Source organism: Aethalodelphis obliquidens, unplaced genomic scaffold (assembly GCF_003676395.1).
Source record: "Aethalodelphis obliquidens isolate GAN/ISIS:26980383/991018 unplaced genomic scaffold, ASM367639v1 scaffold26, whole genome shotgun sequence".
Taxonomy (NCBI): domain Eukaryota; kingdom Metazoa; phylum Chordata; class Mammalia; order Artiodactyla; family Delphinidae; genus Aethalodelphis; species Aethalodelphis obliquidens.
Window position 1 is genome coordinate 427666 of NW_020837970.1, and position 21171 is coordinate 448836.

General features: G+C 42.6%; 1 protein-coding gene across 4 annotated transcripts in view; it reads right to left on the reverse strand.

Moving 5' to 3' along the window:
* Positions 1–10228, reverse strand: part of MYO5A (myosin VA) — a 186681-nt gene extending 176453 nt beyond the window's left edge. For all 4 annotated transcript variants that reach the window (XM_027123050.1, XM_027123049.1, XM_027123048.1 and 1 more), the window contains exon 1: positions 10009–10228. In XM_027123050.1, coding sequence (XP_026978851.1) covers positions 10009–10035 — 27 coding nt within the window. In that variant the 5' untranslated portion in view covers positions 10036–10228. The remainder of the gene's footprint in view (positions 1–10008) is intronic.
* Between the last annotated feature and the right edge of the window lie 10943 nt (positions 10229–21171).

Sequence of the window (21171 nt, forward strand, 5' to 3'; positions counted from 1 at the left end):
TAACCACTGCACCACCAGGGAAGCCCCCTTTTTATGTTTCTGTATTCTCCAAATTGTCTACAATATATCATTCCTATAAGCAGAAGAGATATTACTGAAAAGGCAATTTAAAAAAATTTTTTTTTTTAATTTTTTGGCTGCGTTGGGTCTTCGTTGCTGTGCGTGGGCTTTCTCTAGTTGGGGCGAGCAGGGCTACCCTTCGTTGCGGTGCACGGGCTTCTCACTGCGGTGGCCTCTCTTGTTGTGGAGCATGGGCTCTACAGCGCGGGCTCAGTAGTTGTGGCAAACGGGCCCAGTCGCTCCACGGCATGTGGGAACTTCCTGGACCAGGGATCGAACCCCTCTCCCCTGCATTGTCAGGTTGACCCTTAACCACTGTGCCACCAGGGAAGTTCCCTGAAAAGGCAATTTTTAAAAAGTTTTTCCAATTAATCTCCATTTTTATTTTTAACTCTTTCCCACTTTTTCTTACCCTAATCTAAGTCTTAAGGTCTAGGGCAGTGGTTCTCAAGCAGGGGCAGGGGGAAGGGGGACTGCTCCCCAGGGAACATTTGGCAGTCTGTAGACAATACGGATTGGCTGTCACAACTAGGGGTGGGGGATGCTACTGGATCTAGCAGATAAAGCTTAGAGATGAGGCTAAATATCCTACAACATGCAGGACAAGCCCCCAGAAAAAAAGAATAGTGCAGAGGTTGAGAAATCTTGGTTAGAATGAAGAAAATGAGTATAAGCAGGAAGATTGGGTTAAAATACAATATTAACTCTAGTGGGTTTAACTTTCCATTTCTAAAATAAGATTTAACAAATACACATTCTGAATTGATGAAAGTTTAGTCCAGGTTTTGACCCAAATTTCTTATTATTAGGATATACTTTTCCTAATTTTATGGAAAATATCTCTAGCAGTTCTGCTCCCAAACTGAGCATGATGCTTATCAAACTAGAAGATTTTTTTCAGCTTGAGCATAGAGAGACCAAATCTGTTTAAACGTTTTTTAAGTACTGCTATAAAAATGTTTTAAAGTGAGCTCATATCCTTAAGGGAATAGCTGATTCTCTTATTGTAATCACTCCAGTATGATAAGATGAAAAACTAAGTTCTAACTAGTCTAGTCTAACTAGTCAAAACTAGTCTAACACAAAAGTGTTTGTTTGAAACACATACACACTCACATACACAGAAAATGATTTATGTAAACTCACACAAAATTACTTCTATTTGGTGATGTCAGATTCAGGGAATGGTAACAAAGCAAGAATACAAAGCTTTGAGGAAATGAAGTACCCTCCTCAATCTAAATTACTAAATAATTCACTCCATAAGAAATTTGGTTATAACAAAGCACAAGAGAGCATTAGGAGTGGGTACATGAACTACAGTCAGTAGTACAGGATCAAGAAGTAGATGACATGGTGGAAAGTAAGAGAGCAAAAAAAAAGATTAGAACACTGTAGATGAATAATGGATGATCTGAACAGTCAAAAGGGGGAAATAAGAAATTTTGCAACTTATCCTTGGGTGAAAATGGGGTAAGAGAATAATGTTTGCATACAAGGATGTGAAGAAAATAAAGGAAAATAAAATGCTGAGGAAATATGGCAGAAAGAGATCAGAAGGAAAGGTTACACAGGGTTCAGAGCCCCCTAAATAAGACTGAATAAAAAATACTTTTTAAATCATCTATCTCTGATATGCTTTTTTTGTTTTAGTTGAAGTACAGTTGATTTACAATATTGTGCTAGTTTCAGGTGTACAGCAAAGTGATTCAGTTCTATTTTTTTTCCAGATTATTTTCCATTATAGGTTGTTATAAATATAATTCCCGTGCTATGCAATAAATCCTTGCTGCTTACCTATTTTATATATAGTAGTGTGTATCTGTTAATCCCATACTCCTAATTTATCTGCCCCTCATATGCTTTTATCAACATTTGCACTTGATTCTCCATGGCCTTTTTTTTTTTTAATTAAAAATGATTCTCTAGGGGAAAGATATCCAATGTCCTCCTAGTCAAAACCCTCCTATTCATCTTCTCAAAAATCAGAAAAGGAGAGGCAGAACTCAGTCACTTTGTCACTTTTGGTGACTGATTCACAGTGGACATTGGTTGAGGGTAGCTGTTTTGTTCTGTCTCTCTAGCACTATTCCTTCTGATGGGGAACAGCTTTCAGCCACCCTACCAGGTCTGAGTAGGACTATCAGTCAGGATGCCCCATCCTCCCTCTGGCCTCTGAGATGAGCAAGACTGGACTGCTCACGGTCTCCCTCCCACCACCTACTCGGCACACAACCACAAGCAAGGACAACCGGAATTCCTCTACCAGGCTCTCTTCCTCCAGGCCCAGAGCTAGACCATGTGGTCTGCAGGTGCCACTGACCCTGAAAAGAGCTGTCCTGAGGATGAAAGCAATATTAAATAGCAGTCTGACACGAACGCCAGTGACAGAGAGCCCCAGAGGTACCATGTCAGAGTCTTGAATCTAGCCATGCCTGGGCTTTCAGGGCATCTAAGCAAATAAAATGCTTTTTGGCTTTGAGTTGGGTTTCCATCACTTCCAACTAAAACAGCTCTGACTGGTAATTGTTTAACACTGTCAAAGAGTGGTTCGGAAAGTCGGTGTATCAGAACTATGATCCATGAATTAGCCAGACCCTTTCTATTTATCTACCACATCTTAGCTGATATCATAACTTGAGATAATGAGTTTCATATGTGTAAAACAATGGTTAGAGTAGAAATTCATTTTAAATGACATATTTATTTATTTAAAGAACTAACAAGTACCCTTACTAAACTGGGATTGGATGTTATAAACTTCTAATCTTGGTGTTAAATAAATACTTCGCCATTTTCCCACTTCACCTTCATCTTTCTGAAGAGTCTGTCCTTTTAATCTGTCTAGCCTCTTCACTGCCCTGATCATTTTATTTCTCCCATTCTGAAATTCCTTCAGAATGTATTTATCAAGAGGAAACCCAGGACTTCTCTGGTGGCGCAGTGGTTAAGAATCTGCCTGCCAGTGCAGGGGACATGGGTTTGAGCCCTGGTCCGGGAAGATCCCACATGCCGCGGAGCAACTAAGCCCGTGCACCACAACTACTGAGCCTGCGCTCTAGAGCCCGCGAGCCACAACTACTGAGCCCATGTGCCACAACTACTGAGCTCATGTGCCACAACTACTACCCGTGTGGCTAGGGCCCGTGCTCCACAACAAGAGAAGCCACCAGAGTGAGAAGCCCACACACCACAACGAAGAGTAGCCCCCACTAGTCGCAACTAGAGAAAGCCCACGTGCCGCAACGAAGACCCAAAGCAGACAAAAATAAATATACAAAAAAAAAAAAAAAAAGAGGAAACTCCAACCACATACACAGGATTCCTGGCCAGGACAATGCATGTTTTTGTGTGAGTGACTAAAGAGAGACAAAACTTGTCTTTTTTTTATGTCCCATCTCCCTCCAGTCCAGCACTGTACTCACATTTTTTTTTTTTAACTTTTCGGCCGTGCCGTGTGGCATGTGGGATCTTAGTTCCCCGACCAGGGATCGAACCCCCGCTCCCTGCAGTGGAAGGGCAGAGTCTTAATCATAATCACTGGACCGCCAGGGAAGTCCCTGTGCTCACATTTTTGAACACGGCACGACATTGGGCCAAAGGAGGTAGATAGACGATCTTCATGAACACTTAGGAGTGGATAACGCACTTTTTCCTTGATTTCAACCAAGTTTGCAGCCATTATTTTGAAACTAAAGCATAATTACATCATCCCTAAGTTCTATAATTGGCAAAAAGCCTCTTTGGTACATGGAGATGTTTAAGGCAAATGGCAGCTGGTTAAGGAGACTTTCAACTGAGAAGGGCTTTGAAGCGAAGTGGAGACTGTCTGAGGCATGAAGAAACCGGGGATAAGTTTCTGCAAAGTTTTAAAATCTCTATCAGCACGAACCCAGATGGACATTACTACCAAGGTAGATGAGGCAGGAGAACTGTTAAAGGGCAGAATTGACTAAAGGGCATTTTAGCACACTAAGGACCTAAGGAAACAAGGCATCAAAAGCAGACACCATTAGTAAAGGTAAGGTGGTAAGTGTGTGAAGAAAAGATTAAATAAATCACTTAAACTCCTTTCCAACTACTCCCACTTCCCACTGTCAGTGAAACTCCATGGGAGTCACACCCAAGGTCAAGTCTCTATATTCAGTTATCAATATTGGTTGAGCTAAGGTGGAATCATAACATACACTTTTGAAAACAAACAACTCTTTCCTCTGCCCCAGCGGGCAAGCCAACTCCAGTAAACTCTCTGAATAAGCTGGGGAAGAGAAGGAGCTAAGCACCAACGAACTTTTGAGGGTGATAGAAATGTTCTATATCTTGTTTGTGATGGTGATTACATGACAGAATATATTTATCAAAATTCATTAAACTGTACACTTAAAATTAGTGATTTTTAAAAATATTTATTTATTTGGCTGCACCAGGTCTTAGTTGTGGCATATGGAGTTTTGGTTGTGGTACACGGGATCTAGTTCCCTGACCAGGGATCGAACCCAGGCCCCCTGCATTGGGAGCATGGAGTCTTAACCACTGGACCACCAGGGAAGTCCCAAAATGAGTGAATTTTATTAAATGTAAATTATACCTCAATAAAGTTGATTAGAGAGAGACAGAGATACAGAGGCAGGAGCCAGAGGGAAGGGAGAGGACAACCTCCCCAGGTAGACAAATGGAGAAAGTCTGCGAAAACTACTGTAGGACAGGACACGCCTGGTGGGGTGGAGTGGTGTCGCCCACACATTATTTCACCTAGGGCCAGACCTCATTCCATAGATCAGCCAGGAGTTTATACTTCTGATAATACCTCATAGTTTGTTAGGAATTACCTAAAGTGGAGACAGATAAATCCAATCCATCCTCTAGTGGGCCATGTGCCCCTAGATTCTCCTGACGGAGGCAAAATTCATGATAAAGTGAAGAACACAAAAGCTAAATTACCCTCCTCTCCCACAGTCTCCTATAGGAAAGTTATCCCCCCCACTCCACCTCAACCTTTTGGAGGTTGAAGTTAAATCCCCGGAACCCCATTCAGACCTTCCTCCAGTATCCCCTTACTTCAAAAAGCTAAAAGCACCAGGAAGAATTAACCTGTTTATGTGGCAGTAGCAACTCTCATTAAAATTATAACTTTTTGTAATCTTTTAGCCACTGGGCAATACACCGAACTGTCACACTTCAAGAAACAGTAACAAATTTCAAGAGGAGATCACAACCATTCTGCTTTGCTCAAACAGTCTAAAGAAGTATTTCTGAGCCACTTACAAATTCCAGAGTCAGCAAAAATTCATGATATAATGAGAATTAACTTCCAGTTTCCAAAGCTAGAGCCACTGGTGTTAACTTACACTATTCCCTCTCCTTCTCTTCCTGTATCTACTCCATCACAGAGACCTGTCTCTCACACTTTCTGCCTGCACTTCAATCTACCAGACTTTCATCACTTTCCATTTTGTTTCCTACAACATTTTCCTTGGTCTCCCTGGCTCCCAGCTCTCTTCTCTATTACTCACCCTGTTCATCATGCCTGAAAATGTGCTTACTTGTTTAACCACTCCATTACACCCTGCTTCATTCCTACAAGTGGACTAATCATCCCAAACCATTATTTTCTGTTTCTCTCCTGTTTAAATATTTTTTAATCCATCCAACAAATATTTAATGAACAGCTACTATGTGGAAGACATTGTGATAGGCTCTACAGGAGGTAAACAAACCCTGACCAGCATCTCAAGGGGCTTACAGTATTGTGGGAGTGGCTTACATATATACAGATAACTATAATAAGATAGAAATGTGTACAGGTCATTAAGACAGAGAACTGTCAGCTGGATGTCAAGTAAAATCAGAATTGGTAAAGAAAAAGTAGAATATGAGACAAAGAAAAAGCTACAGAGGTTTCCAGCATGAGGGACTAGGAAAATAGCAGAGCCATTAACAGGCCAAAGGACATCAGGAAGAAATACAGATAGAAGGAGCATGACAGGAGATTTAAGAAAAGTGAATGTACTTGCCAAAGCCCAAATCAGGGAACATGATCAGAGATTTCTGTTCTGCTTTAAGAGGCTGGAAGCAGTCTAAGAAATGCAATTTCAACACCAAAATATTAGAATTTCCAGGATTGATGATTTAAAGGGACAATGGCATAGAATATAAAATTGGGACTATCCCAGAAAAAATCTAGTCCATGCAGCTTCAGTAGGTATGAGGAAATATGGTGGGAAAGGAAGATTACAGATATACAATCTACTGGCCTAATAGTTGTTTCATCTAAGGAAAGTGTACTTGGCTTCTGGAGTGAGGGTTTTAGACTGTTTCTGTACTGTTAGAAAATTCAGCATCCTGACATACTATGGGACTCCTAATTAAACTTCAGGTAATCTTGGCCATTCTACAGCATTTATGTGGTACCCATGGTGTCTGGGAACTTCATGTGAGGATGACTAGGATGCCATTTTATTGCTATTGGTGATCCATCCAGGTCTAATTAATAAACCCTGCTCCACAAATGCTGAATCCTTTGAAGGTGCTGAAAGTAGCTACAAGTGATGTCATCATTCAGACACCCACTGGAAAGTCAAGACCAGCAAATATTTTCAAAACCAGAAACAATAAGATGTCACAACCACCTTCAATTCTTTCAGGAACGAGTCAGGTGGATCTAAAAATAAATCAACACACAACTCTGTGATTATACCAAAAACCTTTGAATTGTACATTTTAAATTGGTGAATTGTACATTATGTGAATTATACCTCAATAAAGCTGTTATTTTAACAATCAACAAACATGTTTTAACCAAAATGTTAGTTTCCAGAAATGTTATATCCTAGTAACCCAGCTATTGCCTTTAAAATGTTTATACTGCTGGAAAAATTTACAAAAGGGAAGCCCTGCTAAATTGCTGTGACAAAACCATTATCATTTTAGCTAAAAAGAATAAACTGAATGGTCTTTTGTCTTTCACTGTAATAGGAGCTGATTTCTATCACACATCAGAATCTGCCTTTAAGCTCTGAATGACATTTTGAAAAGGGCACTTTTCAAATTTAACCACTATGTTGAATACCATAATCATGGCATGTAACTATTATATCTTTCCTTGTAGTCTACCTCCAGAACTTCCTTCCCTATAATCCTCTGCAAGGGGAAAATCCTTGTGTTTATATACATTGTTTTTTTTTTTTTTTTTTTAAAATTTTTTTTTTTTTTTTATATACATTGTTTTTTAATTTTATTTATTTATTTTATTTTTGGCTGCGCTGAGTCTTCGTTGCTGCATGCAGGCTTTCTCTAGTTGTGGCAAGCGGGGACTACTCTTCATTGCAGTGCGTGGGCTTCTCATTGCGGTGGCTTCTCTTGTTGCGGAGCACGGGCTCTAGGTGCACGGGCTTCAGTAGTTGTGGCACACGGGTTCAGTAGTTGTGGCACGTGGGCTCAGTAGTTGTGGCACATGGGCTCAGTAGTTGTGGCACACAGGCTTAGTTGCTCCACCATGTGGGATCTTCCTAGACCAGGGCTCAAACCTGTGTCCCTTGCATTGGTAGGCGGATTCTTAACCACTGCACCACCAGGGAAGTCTAATCCTTGTGTTTAATATCCATTTATATTACCTCTAATGATTTCCCTCGTCCTCTAAAAATCACTACCCAAGCTTTTATCTCTAGAATCATTCCAACCTTCTCATGTCCCAACCTCTTCCCTAACTTCTACAAATAAATACCATACCAGCTGTCTGCCTGCTGCTGAGGTAACAGCAGGTTATTTATGCCCTTGAAGATTCAAAGTGGGCCAAGAATATAAGAAGCAGGCTGTAAACCCTTCGAGGGAAAGGACTGTGTCTTGTTTATGTTAGAACCTCTCAACATTAAGCAGAGTACCTGGCACCCAGGAGGTGCTCAATAAATATTTTTGTCCGCCATTAAGCTAAGGTCCATTCACAAAAAGAATGAGCCAACAAACAAACCAAGTAACCAGATTATCCTTAGGTATAAATGCATTTAGAAGGCAACTTAAGCTCAACTTCCCTACTGATGTCTAAACCAGTTTGTCTTTACAATGACTAGAGGGTGAATTTTAAAACAGATTGTGATTATGACCAAAGCCCATCCCAAACCTTACAATTTTAAAAATCACAGGATCTTTTAAATTTTTTTCTTGCCAATTATTTTGGGAGAAAAAAGCAGACCCAAAACCCAAGAGCAACGTATTATCCAACCAGTGTCTAGCTAAGCAGCCTACAATTAGTCAGGCAGCTGAAGGATGGACTCCTCAGGCAGTGAAGAATGGGGTCTATACAAAGTAACTAAGGAATATTTACAGACCATATCTCTTCTTGTGAAAATGACTCTGATATTTCTTAGTACCCACCTCATATGTTTATTATGAGGATTAAATGAGTTAATATTTGTAAAGCACTTAAAACTGTACCTGGCACATAGTTAGCTTTATATAAATGTTTGTTTATAAAGTAACTTTGGATCAATTTCCAATTGCATTCAATCATACATTAGGTATCTACAATGCCTAAAGAATTACCAGGTTTAGAGAGAAGTTTCATTGTGTAGTCCTCAAATCTGAAGCTGGAAAGAGAGGTCCCAGGAAATGTTTCATGCAAACTCATTTCATGGTTGAAGAAATATACCTCATTTGTAGAGAAATTCACAGGTTACGAAAAGCATTCCCATGTATTATTGTTTGATCCTCACAACAACAACCTTGTAAGAGATGTAGGGCAGGTATAATTAACTCCATTTACAGATGAGGAAACTAAAGCACAGAGAGGTTAAGTGATTTGCCCAAGGTCACACAGTAAGTGAAAAGGCCCCGGCTAGAATCAAGGGCTAGAATCCAGTTCTCTTGATGGCGGGTCCAGACCTCTTCCTTCTATAACATGCTGCAACTTGAGCCCTGGGCTTACTTGGGTCATATTTGGAAGCAGTGATTCTGAGACCATAAATGTAGACTTGGCCTCAGATGCAAACTCAAAAAGTTAAGGTTAATTCTGTTAACTGGAATTAGAGGTAATTAATAGCTGGAAAAACATCTACCTACACAGGAGTGATAGTATAAAACGCCATCACTACACACAGTCACAAAGGGCACCACACACTGTCTTGAAGGGACAGTTCTCCAAAATATGCCATTCAGAGATTACCAGCCCCAGAGAATACTGCTGTCAGTATAAGAAGGAAAGGCTGCCACTTCCCTTAAACAAAACCCAGAAGGAAAAGGCTCACCCCAGAGGATGGTGAAGACATGGAGCCTAACAAGGCTCTAAGGGATTACATGCAGATTGCAAACTCCCAGCGACAAATGAGTACCGACCACCCCAGTGAATCAGCTCGCATTTATTCGTCTGCATCTTCCCCAGGGGCTCTCCACCCCAGGGTAGCAATCTGAAACCGGGCACCTAAAGGTGAAAATCGACTGGCGACCTTTTGCAAGATTCCATACCTCACAGAAAGGTTGGGTGGCGGTAGAAGTGGCACCGCATACCAACACCAGACGTTATTTTAAGCGCGTGTCCCCAGGGGAGGGACCGACCATCTAATCTGTCAGATCTAGGATCTCCCACCAGCCAGGATTTTTCCTAAAGCAAGACGGAGGGCTGAGCAATCCTGCCCCAGGCTCGCCCTACTAAAGCCACACAGACCCGCTTTCCACTTAGAAACCCGCACTGCTCCCAGGCCAAGAAGGGTGGCAAGGGCCACAGAGGCACCCCGAGGCAGGCCTCCCTCCGCCGCCTTAACCATCAACGCCCGAACAAGGAAGGTGCCTCTGCGGGCGACCGGCGGGCAAGGCAGAGGATTTCGAAATGCTCGGAAAGGGGGTGGTGCCGGAGGGGCCGGACTGGGTCCCCGCGCCCCGGCCCCTCCCCGGCCTGACAGCTGGCGGCGCCGGGCCGCGCGGCCCCCTCCCCAAGGCGCGGCTCATGGGGCGCCTTACCTTTGTGTAAAGCTCCGACGCGGCCATGGCGGGCCCCGCGGCGCCGACGCCCCCCGCCTGTGCGGAGGCCGCACCTCTTCTGGGCGGCTGCCCGCGCCGACTAGGAAACGCCGGGTCTGCAGCCGGCAGGGAGCAGGGCAGGGCCAGGCGGGGCGGGCCGCTCCGGGCGGGGCGGGGTGGGGTGGGGCGTCTCAGCCGCGGGCGGCCAGCGGGGGCCTCGCCATCACTCCCGGGCTCGCCGCGAGCAGTGTCGCGCGCTCGGCGTGCCCGGGGTCCTCGGGGTCGCCGCCGCTGCCAACCCTACAGCCGGTGATGCTGCTGCCGCCGCCGCCGCCGCCCTCGCCCTGTGCATTGTGGGAGCGGGAGGAGGCTGCGCTCCAGCGCTGCCACCGCGGCTGCTCCGGGTTCTCTCGGGCTCACGCTGCCTCCCATCGGCTGCGGGCACCGGGCATCATCAGCCTGTCAGCCAGCGTCGCCGCTGCCTCCTCCCGCGCTGCCGAGGCCCAGAAGCCCGCCCCAGGACACCCACTGGCCGCACACCGCCCCCGGGATGCCCCAGGCCCCAAGCGAGCCCTGGACCGTGCAGAATAGCCCAGCCCCCGAGAGGGGCAGCGATAGCGGTGTCACTCAGGGTGTCCAGGTAAATGGGAGTCTGCAGGCTGCTTTTCCTGTGCTTCCAAACATTGGTAGGGAAAGGATAGGGGGAGAAGCTTCTTGGAAGGCCATGGAATAACCTAGAATTCCAGAAGAGCCTTATTAGCAGTACACGTCTGGGAGTGAGCGAGGACGGATAATCTGAAAGAATCACCAAGGTCACCCTGAACACCTCGGCATCTGCCGTAGGGTCGTTTCGTGAAGCCAGAGCGTAGGCGCCTGTTTTAAGCCACAGAAATTTAAGTGCACCTGGTAACAAGATGCCCCCAGGGGGCGGCCCTAGAGCCTCCTTCTATCCTAGGGCTGCGCCTTCATAACGGTGCCACTCACCTTCTGCCCCAGCCCTCTTTCTCTATCTAATCGCTGTTATCCTTGCACTTCAAGCCCAAGAATGTGATCTTTCCACCCCACCTTGATGCCGTCTTCACCCTCTACCTCTTCCCCACCCACACTTTCATTCCAGTTTAGCTAATCTCCATTTTTTCATCCCAGCCTCTTTGGTGTGCTCATCTTTCCTTATTTCTTTGAACTCTAAGTGGTGCCCAGTGCCAGTCATGGGACTCTGGGATGGTTTTTATCAAAACTATCTCTCAAAGCTGGCCCCCTTGGTAGTGTGTGTATCCTGCGTGTATATTTGAAGGAAGATCATTGATGAGGGGGACACTTGGGGCCAGTCCTCACTCCCTGGAACTCAGGCCTCTCCTCCCCTTGCTCACTGCCCACAGTCTCCTCAGACATGCCAGAGGTAATAGCTACAGAGTCTTGCATAATGCTCTGTACCTTCCAATTCTGAAAGTAAATCTCTTTCATCTTTTTGGATACCACCCTTTCTTTAAAAGAGAAAACCTGTGCAGCTATCATCAGTACACCAGAAAAGGCACTGGATTGAGATTTAAGAGTTTCTTTGTGCCTTGTGTAAGGTGGTAACCACTCTGTTTTCTCACCCTCCAGCTAGTACCTACCTCCTGGGACTGTTGAGAAATGCTGAGTATGCCGATGAAGTGGTGCAGGGTGTATCACCCCAGGGGACGCTGCTTTGGTATATTGACTATTTTGAGTTGGGGGCACTTGGAAAACATCAAATACAAGAAAAATAATGACCTTCCTTCTTTTTCTTAAAAGCAGAAGATGAAATTCCTATATGAAAGATGTCCTCCCTAATATCAGAAGGAAAGTACCGTTCTTATCATCAAGGAGAGAAGATAAGACCAAGAGAATTCTAAACAAACAGACCTTGTTAAAATAGTTCTTATCTTCCTTTAGCCTCCCCACATTGTTAAGTCACTTGTCCACAATTGCTTCTCTTTGTTCAACCCAATATAAAAGCTAATAAGTTTTGCCATTTATTTGGGTCTTCATTTCCTTATGAAGGCTCCTGTATCATGTAAAACAATATGAATTAGTATGCTTTTCTTGCATTAATCTATTTTTGTCAGTTTAATTTTTAGGCCCAACCAGGGACCCTAGGAGGGTGGAGGAAAACATTTTCTTCCCCTAAACTGAGAAAAAACTAAAAAATTAAAACGGTGTTGTGTTACAGGTGTCAGCGAAGTTTTTTGGTTTGTTTTGTTTTGTTTTCCCTAGTGACAGAGGGAAGAAAAGACACTAGAATTATTCTCTTCTAATACCTGAACACATGCATTCAACCACTCAAATATTTGGCGCATGGTAGGAGGAAGGTAATAAGGATGAGGAAAGGGAGAAGGGTTTTCTGCCCTGGACCTTACGTTATCTCCTTCAGAAGAGCAGACTTAAAAGCTGGAAGAGGGCTTCCCTGGTGGCGCGGTGGTTGGGAGTCCGCTTGCCGATGCAGGGGACGTGGGTTCGTGGCCTGGTCCGGGAGGATCCCACATGCCGCAGAGCGGCTGGGCCCGTGAGCCATGGCCGCTGTGCCTGCGCATCCGGAGCCTGTGCTGCGCAACAGGAGAGGCCACAGCACTGAGAGGCCCGCGTACAGCAAAAAAAAAAAAAAGCTGGAAGAAACAACTAGGAAGCCCTGATGGCTGACCTCCCTACCTTAACCATGTATATTCACAGTCCCAAGCACTCTGTCATTGGTAAACTGGGGAAACCAGCAATAGGACCAACTTCTGAGGGTTTAAGATTTCCCCCTCCGAAAAAGTAGCCAGAGTATATTGTATATTATTTTAAATTGATAATGTTTTCAATTATTGCTTTATAAGTGGGAATATTTTCATGTAGGTTGTTTTCCAAATAAAAACAGTGTCCAAGTTATTGTGAACAATCCCTTTCCTCTAAAGTATTCATGGATATTACTTTTTTCAACAAATATTGAGAGCTACATTGTACCAGAAACTCTTCTACATGTTGAGGATTCGAGAGTAAACAAAACAGATAAAATCCCTGACCCCACGAAGCTTACATTTTAGTCTGGAAGATAGACAATTATAAAGTTAGAAGGTGAAGGTGATAAGTGTATTAATTTGCTAGGGCCACAATAAAGTACCATGACCTGGGTGTTTTAGACAGTAACGTACTAGGTGATCTGGAGGCTAGAAGTCCCAGAACAAGGTGTTGGGAGGGTTAGTTCCTTTTGGGAGCTGGAAGGGGGAATCTGCTCCATGCCTCTCTCCTACATCCTAAAGGTTTGCTAGCAATCTTTGGCGTTCCTTGGCTTCGGCTGCATCACCCCAATCTCTGTCTTCATCTTCACGTGGTGTTCTCCCTGTGTGCATGTGTGCTTCTGTGTCCAAATTTCCCCTTTTTCTAAGGACACAGTCATATTGGATTAGGGTCCACCCTAGTGCCTTGATCTTAACTTGATCATCTACACAGACCCTATTTCCAAATAAAGTCTCATTCACAGGTAGTGGAGGTTAGGACTTCAACATGTTTTAGGGGGACACAATTCAACACATAACAATGTACAATGGAGAAAAACTAAATAGGGAAGAGAGAGAAAAACTAAAAAGCAATTTTTAGTAGGGTGGTCATTGCTTTATTCAAATTGAAGAAAAAATCTATTGAGGGTCTATCATGTGGTAGCACTGAAGAGAGTAAAGATGGAGATGAATGAAATATGGTCCTTGGCCTGGGGGAGCTCACTGCAAGGAGTGGCTGCAAGGGTAGGAGAAGGGGCAGTCCATGCTGCATGGTCATATAAAGTAGTAATTCTAATTCTGTAAGACTGGCGTAATTCTAGAGGCCAGAGGCAAAGTACTGTGTTACTGGTTATAGTACATTCATTGGCATTTGCGTATCCCAATATTTAACGTTTCGGAGGACTAGCCATGGGCATAGGCGACATTTGGGTGGGAACCCCAAATAGCTCATCAGGAGATCCAAATGATGATATGGAGTTGAGGAGGGGTCATTTATCATTGCAAGATATATAAAGGAACAGCCAGAGGGACCTAGGCTCTGAAGCAGAAAAAGCAGGGTGAAGAAGAGAGGAAGACTGACCTAAAATACTTGAAATTTGGAAGGCAGACAGGTACTCCCGGATCCCCACCCCTTCAATTCCCTAGCTCCAGCCAGTTATCCTCACTCCCTCTCACTTGGGAGCTTAGGCCTAGCCACACTTTATGTCTCCCCAGGCAAGGAGGATAAAAAGGACAGTACTTAATTCAAACGGTGCAATTATTTTTATTCCCAGTACCTATTACTCTAATTCTAGATTCTAATCTTGGGTTTCCTAAAATATCTCTCATCTCTGGCCCTTTGTTCCCAGTTTTCTAGCTTGTGTGCTGACCACCTGCTATTGGAGCAGCCTCTGCACCTAGCTCCTTCTATCAGTTGATTGTTTGTTCTAGATCGTGAAATACTTTCTGCTCGAATCCATAGCACTCATGTGCTTTATACTGCCTCGATCTTCCAGAATTACTGGATTGTAAGTACTTATTAGCTACTCTCATCCCGTACCTCCCGCAACCACTGACACACAGCTCCCTTCCGTGAGGTAGTGGTGGAAGCCCCTCGGTAGTGAAAATGACTTAGAATCAAATGACCTAGATGCTAGTCCCAGTGCTAACCTGGGGCAAGCCTCTTAGCCAATATGAGCCTTGCTTTTTGTTTTTTTTTTTCTTTTGGCCACGCCACAGGGCTTGTTGGATCTCAGTTCCCCGACCAGGGATTGAATCTGGGCCACAGCAGTGAAAACCTGGAATCCTAACTTAGGCCACCAGGGAACTCCCTGTTTTGTCTTTTAATAAATTTTGTTTTAGACAGTTTTAGATTTATAGAAAAACTGCAAAGATATTACAGAGTTTCCATATACCCTGTGCAATGGCCTGAATGTTTATGCCGCCACCCCCAAATTCATACGTTGAAACCCTAACCCTAAGGGAATGATAGTAGGAGGTGGGGCCTTTGGGAGGTGATTAAGTCATGAGGGTGGAGCCCTCATGAATGAGATTAGTGCCTTTTATAAAAGAGACCCCCCAAAGATCTCACACCCCTCTGCCATGTAACGATACAGTGAGAAAACAGTCATGTATGAGGAAGTCAGCTCTCACCAGACACTGAATGTGTTGGCACCTTAATCTTGGGCTTCCTAGCCTCCACAACTGTAAGAAATACATTTCTATTGTTTATAAGCCACCCGGTAGTTTATGGTATTTTTTTACAGCAGCCTGAACAGATTAAAACACCCAGAAATCAGTTTGCCTTATTGGCTTCTTACATTCGTATGGTAGGTTTGTTACAATTACTGAACTGATGTTGATAGAGTATCATTAACTAAAACCTATGTTTATTCAGGTTTCCTTAGTTTTCTTTAGTTTTTACCTCATGTCCTTTTTTGTTCCAGGATCCCTCCAGGATGCCACATTACATTTAGTCATTATGTCTCATTCAGATCTTCTTGGCTGACAGTTTCTCCCTTTCCTAGTTTTTGATGACAAGGATATTTTTCATGAATTTTGAGTAGTACCAGTCATGTATTTTGTAGAATGTCCCTCAGTTGGGATTTGTCTTGATTAGACTGGGGTTATAGGTGAGGAAGACCACAGAGGTAAAATGCTATTTTCACCACATTATATCAAGGGTCATAGTATCAACATGACAACACCGTTGACGTAACATCATGATTGATATCGACCTTGATCATCTGGCTCAGGAAGTGTCAAGTTTTTTTCACTGTAAAGCAATTCTTTTCCCCTGTTGTAGGCTAAATTGTGTCCCCTCAAAATTCGTATGTTGAAGTTCTAACCCCCAATAACTCAGAACATAACTGTATTTTAAGATAGTGTCTTTAAAGAGGTAGTTAAGTTAAAATGAGGTCAATTGGACCTTAATTCAATATGACTGGTTTCCTTAGGAAAACAGATTAGGATACAGACATGTATACAAGGGGAAGACTGTGTGAGGACACAGGGAGAAGTTAGCCAACTGTCAGCCAAGGAGAGAGACCTCAGAAGAAACCAAAATAGATGACACCTTGGTTTTGGACTTCTAGCCTCCAGAATTGTGAGAAAATAAATTTCTGTTGTTTAAGCCACCCAGTCTATGGTATTTTGTCACGGCAGCCCTAGCAAACTAATTCGGGCCCCTTTCCATACACTTGAACACAGTCACCATATGCAGCCCACACTTAAGGAGTGGAGAGTTGTTCTCCAACTCCTTGAGGAGAGTACCTCCATAAACCTGGAATTCTTCTATGTGGGCAATTTGTCTCATCTCCCCCACTTATTCATTCATTCATTTATATCAGTATAGACTCATGGATATTTATTTTACACTTTGCATTATAATTGACTTTTTTTGGGGGGCTGCACCATGCAGCACGTGGGATCCTAGTTTCCCGACTGGGGATCGAACTCATGTCCCCTGCATTGGAAGGCGATTCTTAACCACTGGACCACTAGGGAAGTCCCTGCATTATAATCTAATACTGCTTTATTTTGCTGCTCAAATTGTTCAAGCTTTGGCCATTGGGAGATTTCAGTTGATACCTGTGTCCGTTTGACATACTGCCCCATCATTTTGTGTGTTTTGTTTTTTTATTTTTTAAGCACTTTCTTTTTAGCACTACAAGATTCTATCTTGTCTATTCCTTGCCACAGTCCTAGAATCAGCCATTTCTCCAGGGAGTCCTGGTTCATTTCATTGGAGAACAATATTAGAAGCTATGATCTGGGCCTTGTTGCTACTGGGGTATCATTGCTTCTAGGCCCTCTCCGCCACAGAGCAAGCAATTATGTGTACACTAACCTGTGTATGTACACATATCTAAAAATATTTCTGATGTAGCTCTCTATATTAAATCAAACAAGAGTTCATACTGATGTCTCCAACTCTGTATCTATTACCACATAGATTTCTTGCCTTGTCCCCTAGCTCACCTGTAAACTCTACCAGTGTGAGAAACCTGAGCCTTTTTTTTTTTTTTAAACAAGCAAAAACCAGACAACTTATATGTGTATTGTTGAGGGGTTCAAATCAGATAAATGAGAAAGTGTACTGGAAACTCGACAGTGCTCTACAATTTTAAGATATTATTAATCAAATTCTCAGTCCTATCTCTCCTCACATATTCACTCCCTGCCTTTGACTGCCTGGTTGTGCCATGTTGCAGGATCCAATGGAAGCTGAATAAAAACTGAGTGACTTCTAAAAGAGCATTTTGATGGGTCAGCCAGAAATGATGAATAGTTCAAAGATTAGCACTGTGTCAATTTATTGACTTACTTGGGTATAATACCGCTGTATAGTTTAAGATCCTCTTTTAATGCTTCCAGGCATGTCAAATCAAAATGAGTAAGGAAATCATAAGCTCCATGAAGTTCTTGCACCCTCAAGTAGACAACATTGCAATGCTGTATTGCAGAAGCACACGGGAAGGTATAATGGTCTCTATCATATTTGTGCCTGTCTGTCATCTTTTCTCTATTTGGGGGAATTTTCTACACTAGTCCTGCCTCCTGATAGTTGCAAATTCCCTCCTCTTTTGCAGCTTGGATGCAGTCATATGACCTAAGCCACAAAGATCAGATTCATCTGCACAAGACTTAGGTTACAGAAGTGAGAAACATGGAGAAACAGGCTCTGCCCAGAACTTCCAATTGCTAATGAAGGTAGTAGCAGAGGTAGCCAAGTTTGTAGGACAACAGTGGTCACATCAAAGTCGGGCTCCTGGCTTTCAGTGGTTGGTGGCAGGAGTGGTAGCAGCAGCAGCGGTAGCAGCAGCAGCATCCACATCAGGCCATTGCTGTAGCACGTTTCTGGGGTTGTTCCTAGATTTACATCAAGACTGTTTCTCCAGCCTTTCTAACAATTTTGTAAGTGACCTGATATCTTTCAGTGAATCCATTTTCGCCTAAATGAGCCAGTTATGAATTTGTGATTAAGAACCCTGACCATTATAGAGTGGTATATGGGATGAATGTGGTGAATGGGAATGGCTATATCTCAAGGGTATAGTTTCTTTCAGAAAATATTTATTGGGCACTTAAAATGGCCAGGCACTAGGCTAAGTGCTGGAGCAAAATAAGATAATTTTCCTGTAAGAAAGGATAAATGAACTCAATTAGAATGTATTGTGATTAAGTGCTAAAACAGTGTTATATGGAAATGGTTATTGTGTCTCAGAAAATGGAATAATTAACAATTATTAATTGTTAATTAATAATATTAACAATTAATATTCAGTTTTCACAAAGGTATGTTTGAATTAAGTTCTAAAATATAACTAGGAATGTATCAATAGATATCACGAACTAAGACAAAGCAAGCCACAGACTGGAGAAAGATATTCATGACACATAAAACTATCCATGAAATTTTTAAAAAATAAAGAACTTCCACTTCTAGGGAAGTTCCCACTTCTGGGGAATATGACATAAGACACTGGCAAAAGGCAATGGTTGCCATGTATGCAATCTAGAAAATAATGGATTCAGTTCAGGAGGAGCAGCTGAGTCCCAAGGTGACGACTATGTATTAGGATAAGAAATCAACAAGGTCGGACTGAAGCAAGGAGACCTGCCTACAGGGGAGTTTTCTGGAGTAAAAGGATGACTCTATAGAATACTTCATGTGATGGGAGACATTAAAATAATTGTGGTTATGATAGAGGCCAAAAGGATGAAGAGAAAAAATAATCAGAAACACCAAGAAAAACAAAAAGCGATTTAAAAAATGAAATCATAGTATACACTGTGATCTGCAGTGAACTATATCAACCTATAAAGCTAAGAGGACTATTAATAATGATTATAAAATAGAATGCAAGTGTTATCAACCTTAATAAGGTAAGAACACAGATGACAAAGGCCAAGAGAAGGGAGGAGAGTCAAAAGGAAGGACAGTGGTGTTCATATTGTCATATTACACACTAGAGAGACAAGAAATACTGTTGACAGCCAATGGGATAAGAAATAATGGTGAAAATATATTAGACATTGTAAAGGAAGCCTATAGAGGAATCAAAAGTAGTGATATGATCCTAGAAAGAGGGTGGGAGGGAAGGGAGGTGGGAAATATAAGCTTAATTCTCATTTATCAGTCTTGAAAACTATTAATTTATGTTTAAAATTAAGAAATTAAGCAACAGTGGTATAAACATACTATTGAAAAAAAAAAAACAAAAAAAAAACATACTATTGAGAGCATGGAGGCAACTACCAGAAGAAACACAAAACAGCTTGAATGTCTCCAGTGGTAGAGGAGCTAAACTTGGTGGTAGAGGCATATTTTGTGATTCTTAGCTTTTCACCATGTCCTTCTGTACTACTTGACTTTAGAATCATTACAAGTATACTTCTACCTTTTAAAAAAGTGAAGAGGAGCAGGAAAAGAAATCTAATAATTTAATTTAGAACCAGGTTTTGGTTCTACCATTCTTTTCCACATTTTTACCCCAACGACTGATGCCCCACAGAAGGCATTTGCTCCATTCAGTTCTCCTTAAAAAAATTTAAATTTTAAAAAACGTTGTGAATTCAAACAATGATCCCAACGAAACCACTTTTAAATTTCTAGATCCTTTCTGGATCTGTTAAGTACATACATGCTTTTACAAAGCTATAAAGAGTCCCTGGGTTTCAAAGCTCTACCCTCTTCTCTTCATACCCTACAGGAAAATGACCTCAACCCCCCTCTTACAAGTAAGACTAAGGTCATTCAGTGACCACTCTCCTCTAGTATCTCTTTCCCCCACCTGCACTCTAGTCATTCATCCTCTGTTTAGAAGACATGCCAAGGCTAATCTCCTCACGCATGCTCTCAACCCCAGCTCTTGCCCTCTTGCCTCTTCTATATCTTTGGTTTTTCTCCCATGCTTTTGTTTTGCCTATCTGTAACCAAACTCAAATCTTTCCTACATTTAAAAGCAAAGCCAAAGACTGTATCTTCTTTTATGTACCTCAGAAATTCTCAAAAAATCACATCCTCTCCACTAACTCACCTTTAATCACTTATTGTTCCTTTTCTGTCCCTCTGTCCCAGGCCCATGCACACCTCTACTGAAACTGCTCTCTCCAAATGATCAGTGATACCAACTTCCAGTGGCCTTTTCTCAGGTGCCACTCTTCATTCTGCTGCACTCTACTCTGTAGACGACCATCCTCTTATTGAAGTTTTTCCTCCCTTTGCTTCCGTAGAACCAATCTCCCATAGGAATGTGAATATACTGCAAACAGCTGGCAATATTGTAACAGAATATACCCAGGATATTCTACTGAAGAAGTGAAAGGTTTGTGTTCTGTAACTTGTTAAGTGTGGTGTGACAGAAAGCTGCGCACTGGTGTGTCTGCTTCTGATCTTTATCCTAAAAATATGGCTGCCCTATAGTGATCATTTTTGCAGTAACTCAAGCAACTGGCACCTTACATCTATAGACAAAGTCATTAGGAATGTTAGCTTGTATAGTTGCAGGAAAGTGAGAGTCTACAAGACACTAACCAGCCCAAGTTATTGGTAATGGGGCAATAAAGAGCCTCAGAAACCAGATGCAGAATGTTTGCAAGGTTGTGATCACAAGCAAGAGTAGAGAAGCAGTGAACATTTAATACATCCTTGCCATAGAAAATCAGGCGCACCAATTTCAGTGATGTGAGGTTTATGAGAGCAAAGCTCCTTGACATTTCTCCTCATGCAGAGAAACAGAGTATAAAGGCCTACTGCAACGAAGGAAAGGTTAGACGTGACTGAATGGAGAATCATCATCTCTCTGCATCCATAACCTTAATCTGGTTTCTCACTTAATTTCCAACCCAATATTCCATTTCACTTTATTCATTCAACAAGCATGTAGTATGTATAAGCTGTTTCTAGGTGCTAGGGATGCAATAACGAATCAGACTTCATCTAAGGAAGTTAAATTTGATCCGACTTCAGAATGAAAAAGAGCTAGCCAAACTATGAAACAGGGGAAGTGTTTAATGGAAAAGAAACATGTTCAACAGGGGCAAAAGGATCTTGGATGTATGATTTCAGAATGGAAATGGGATGGGGCAGTGGGAATGGGTGGGACTGCAGCACGCACAAGGGAGCAGGAGTAGAAAGTTATGTGTTAGGGCTTCCCTGGTGGTGCAGTGGTCGAGAGTCCGC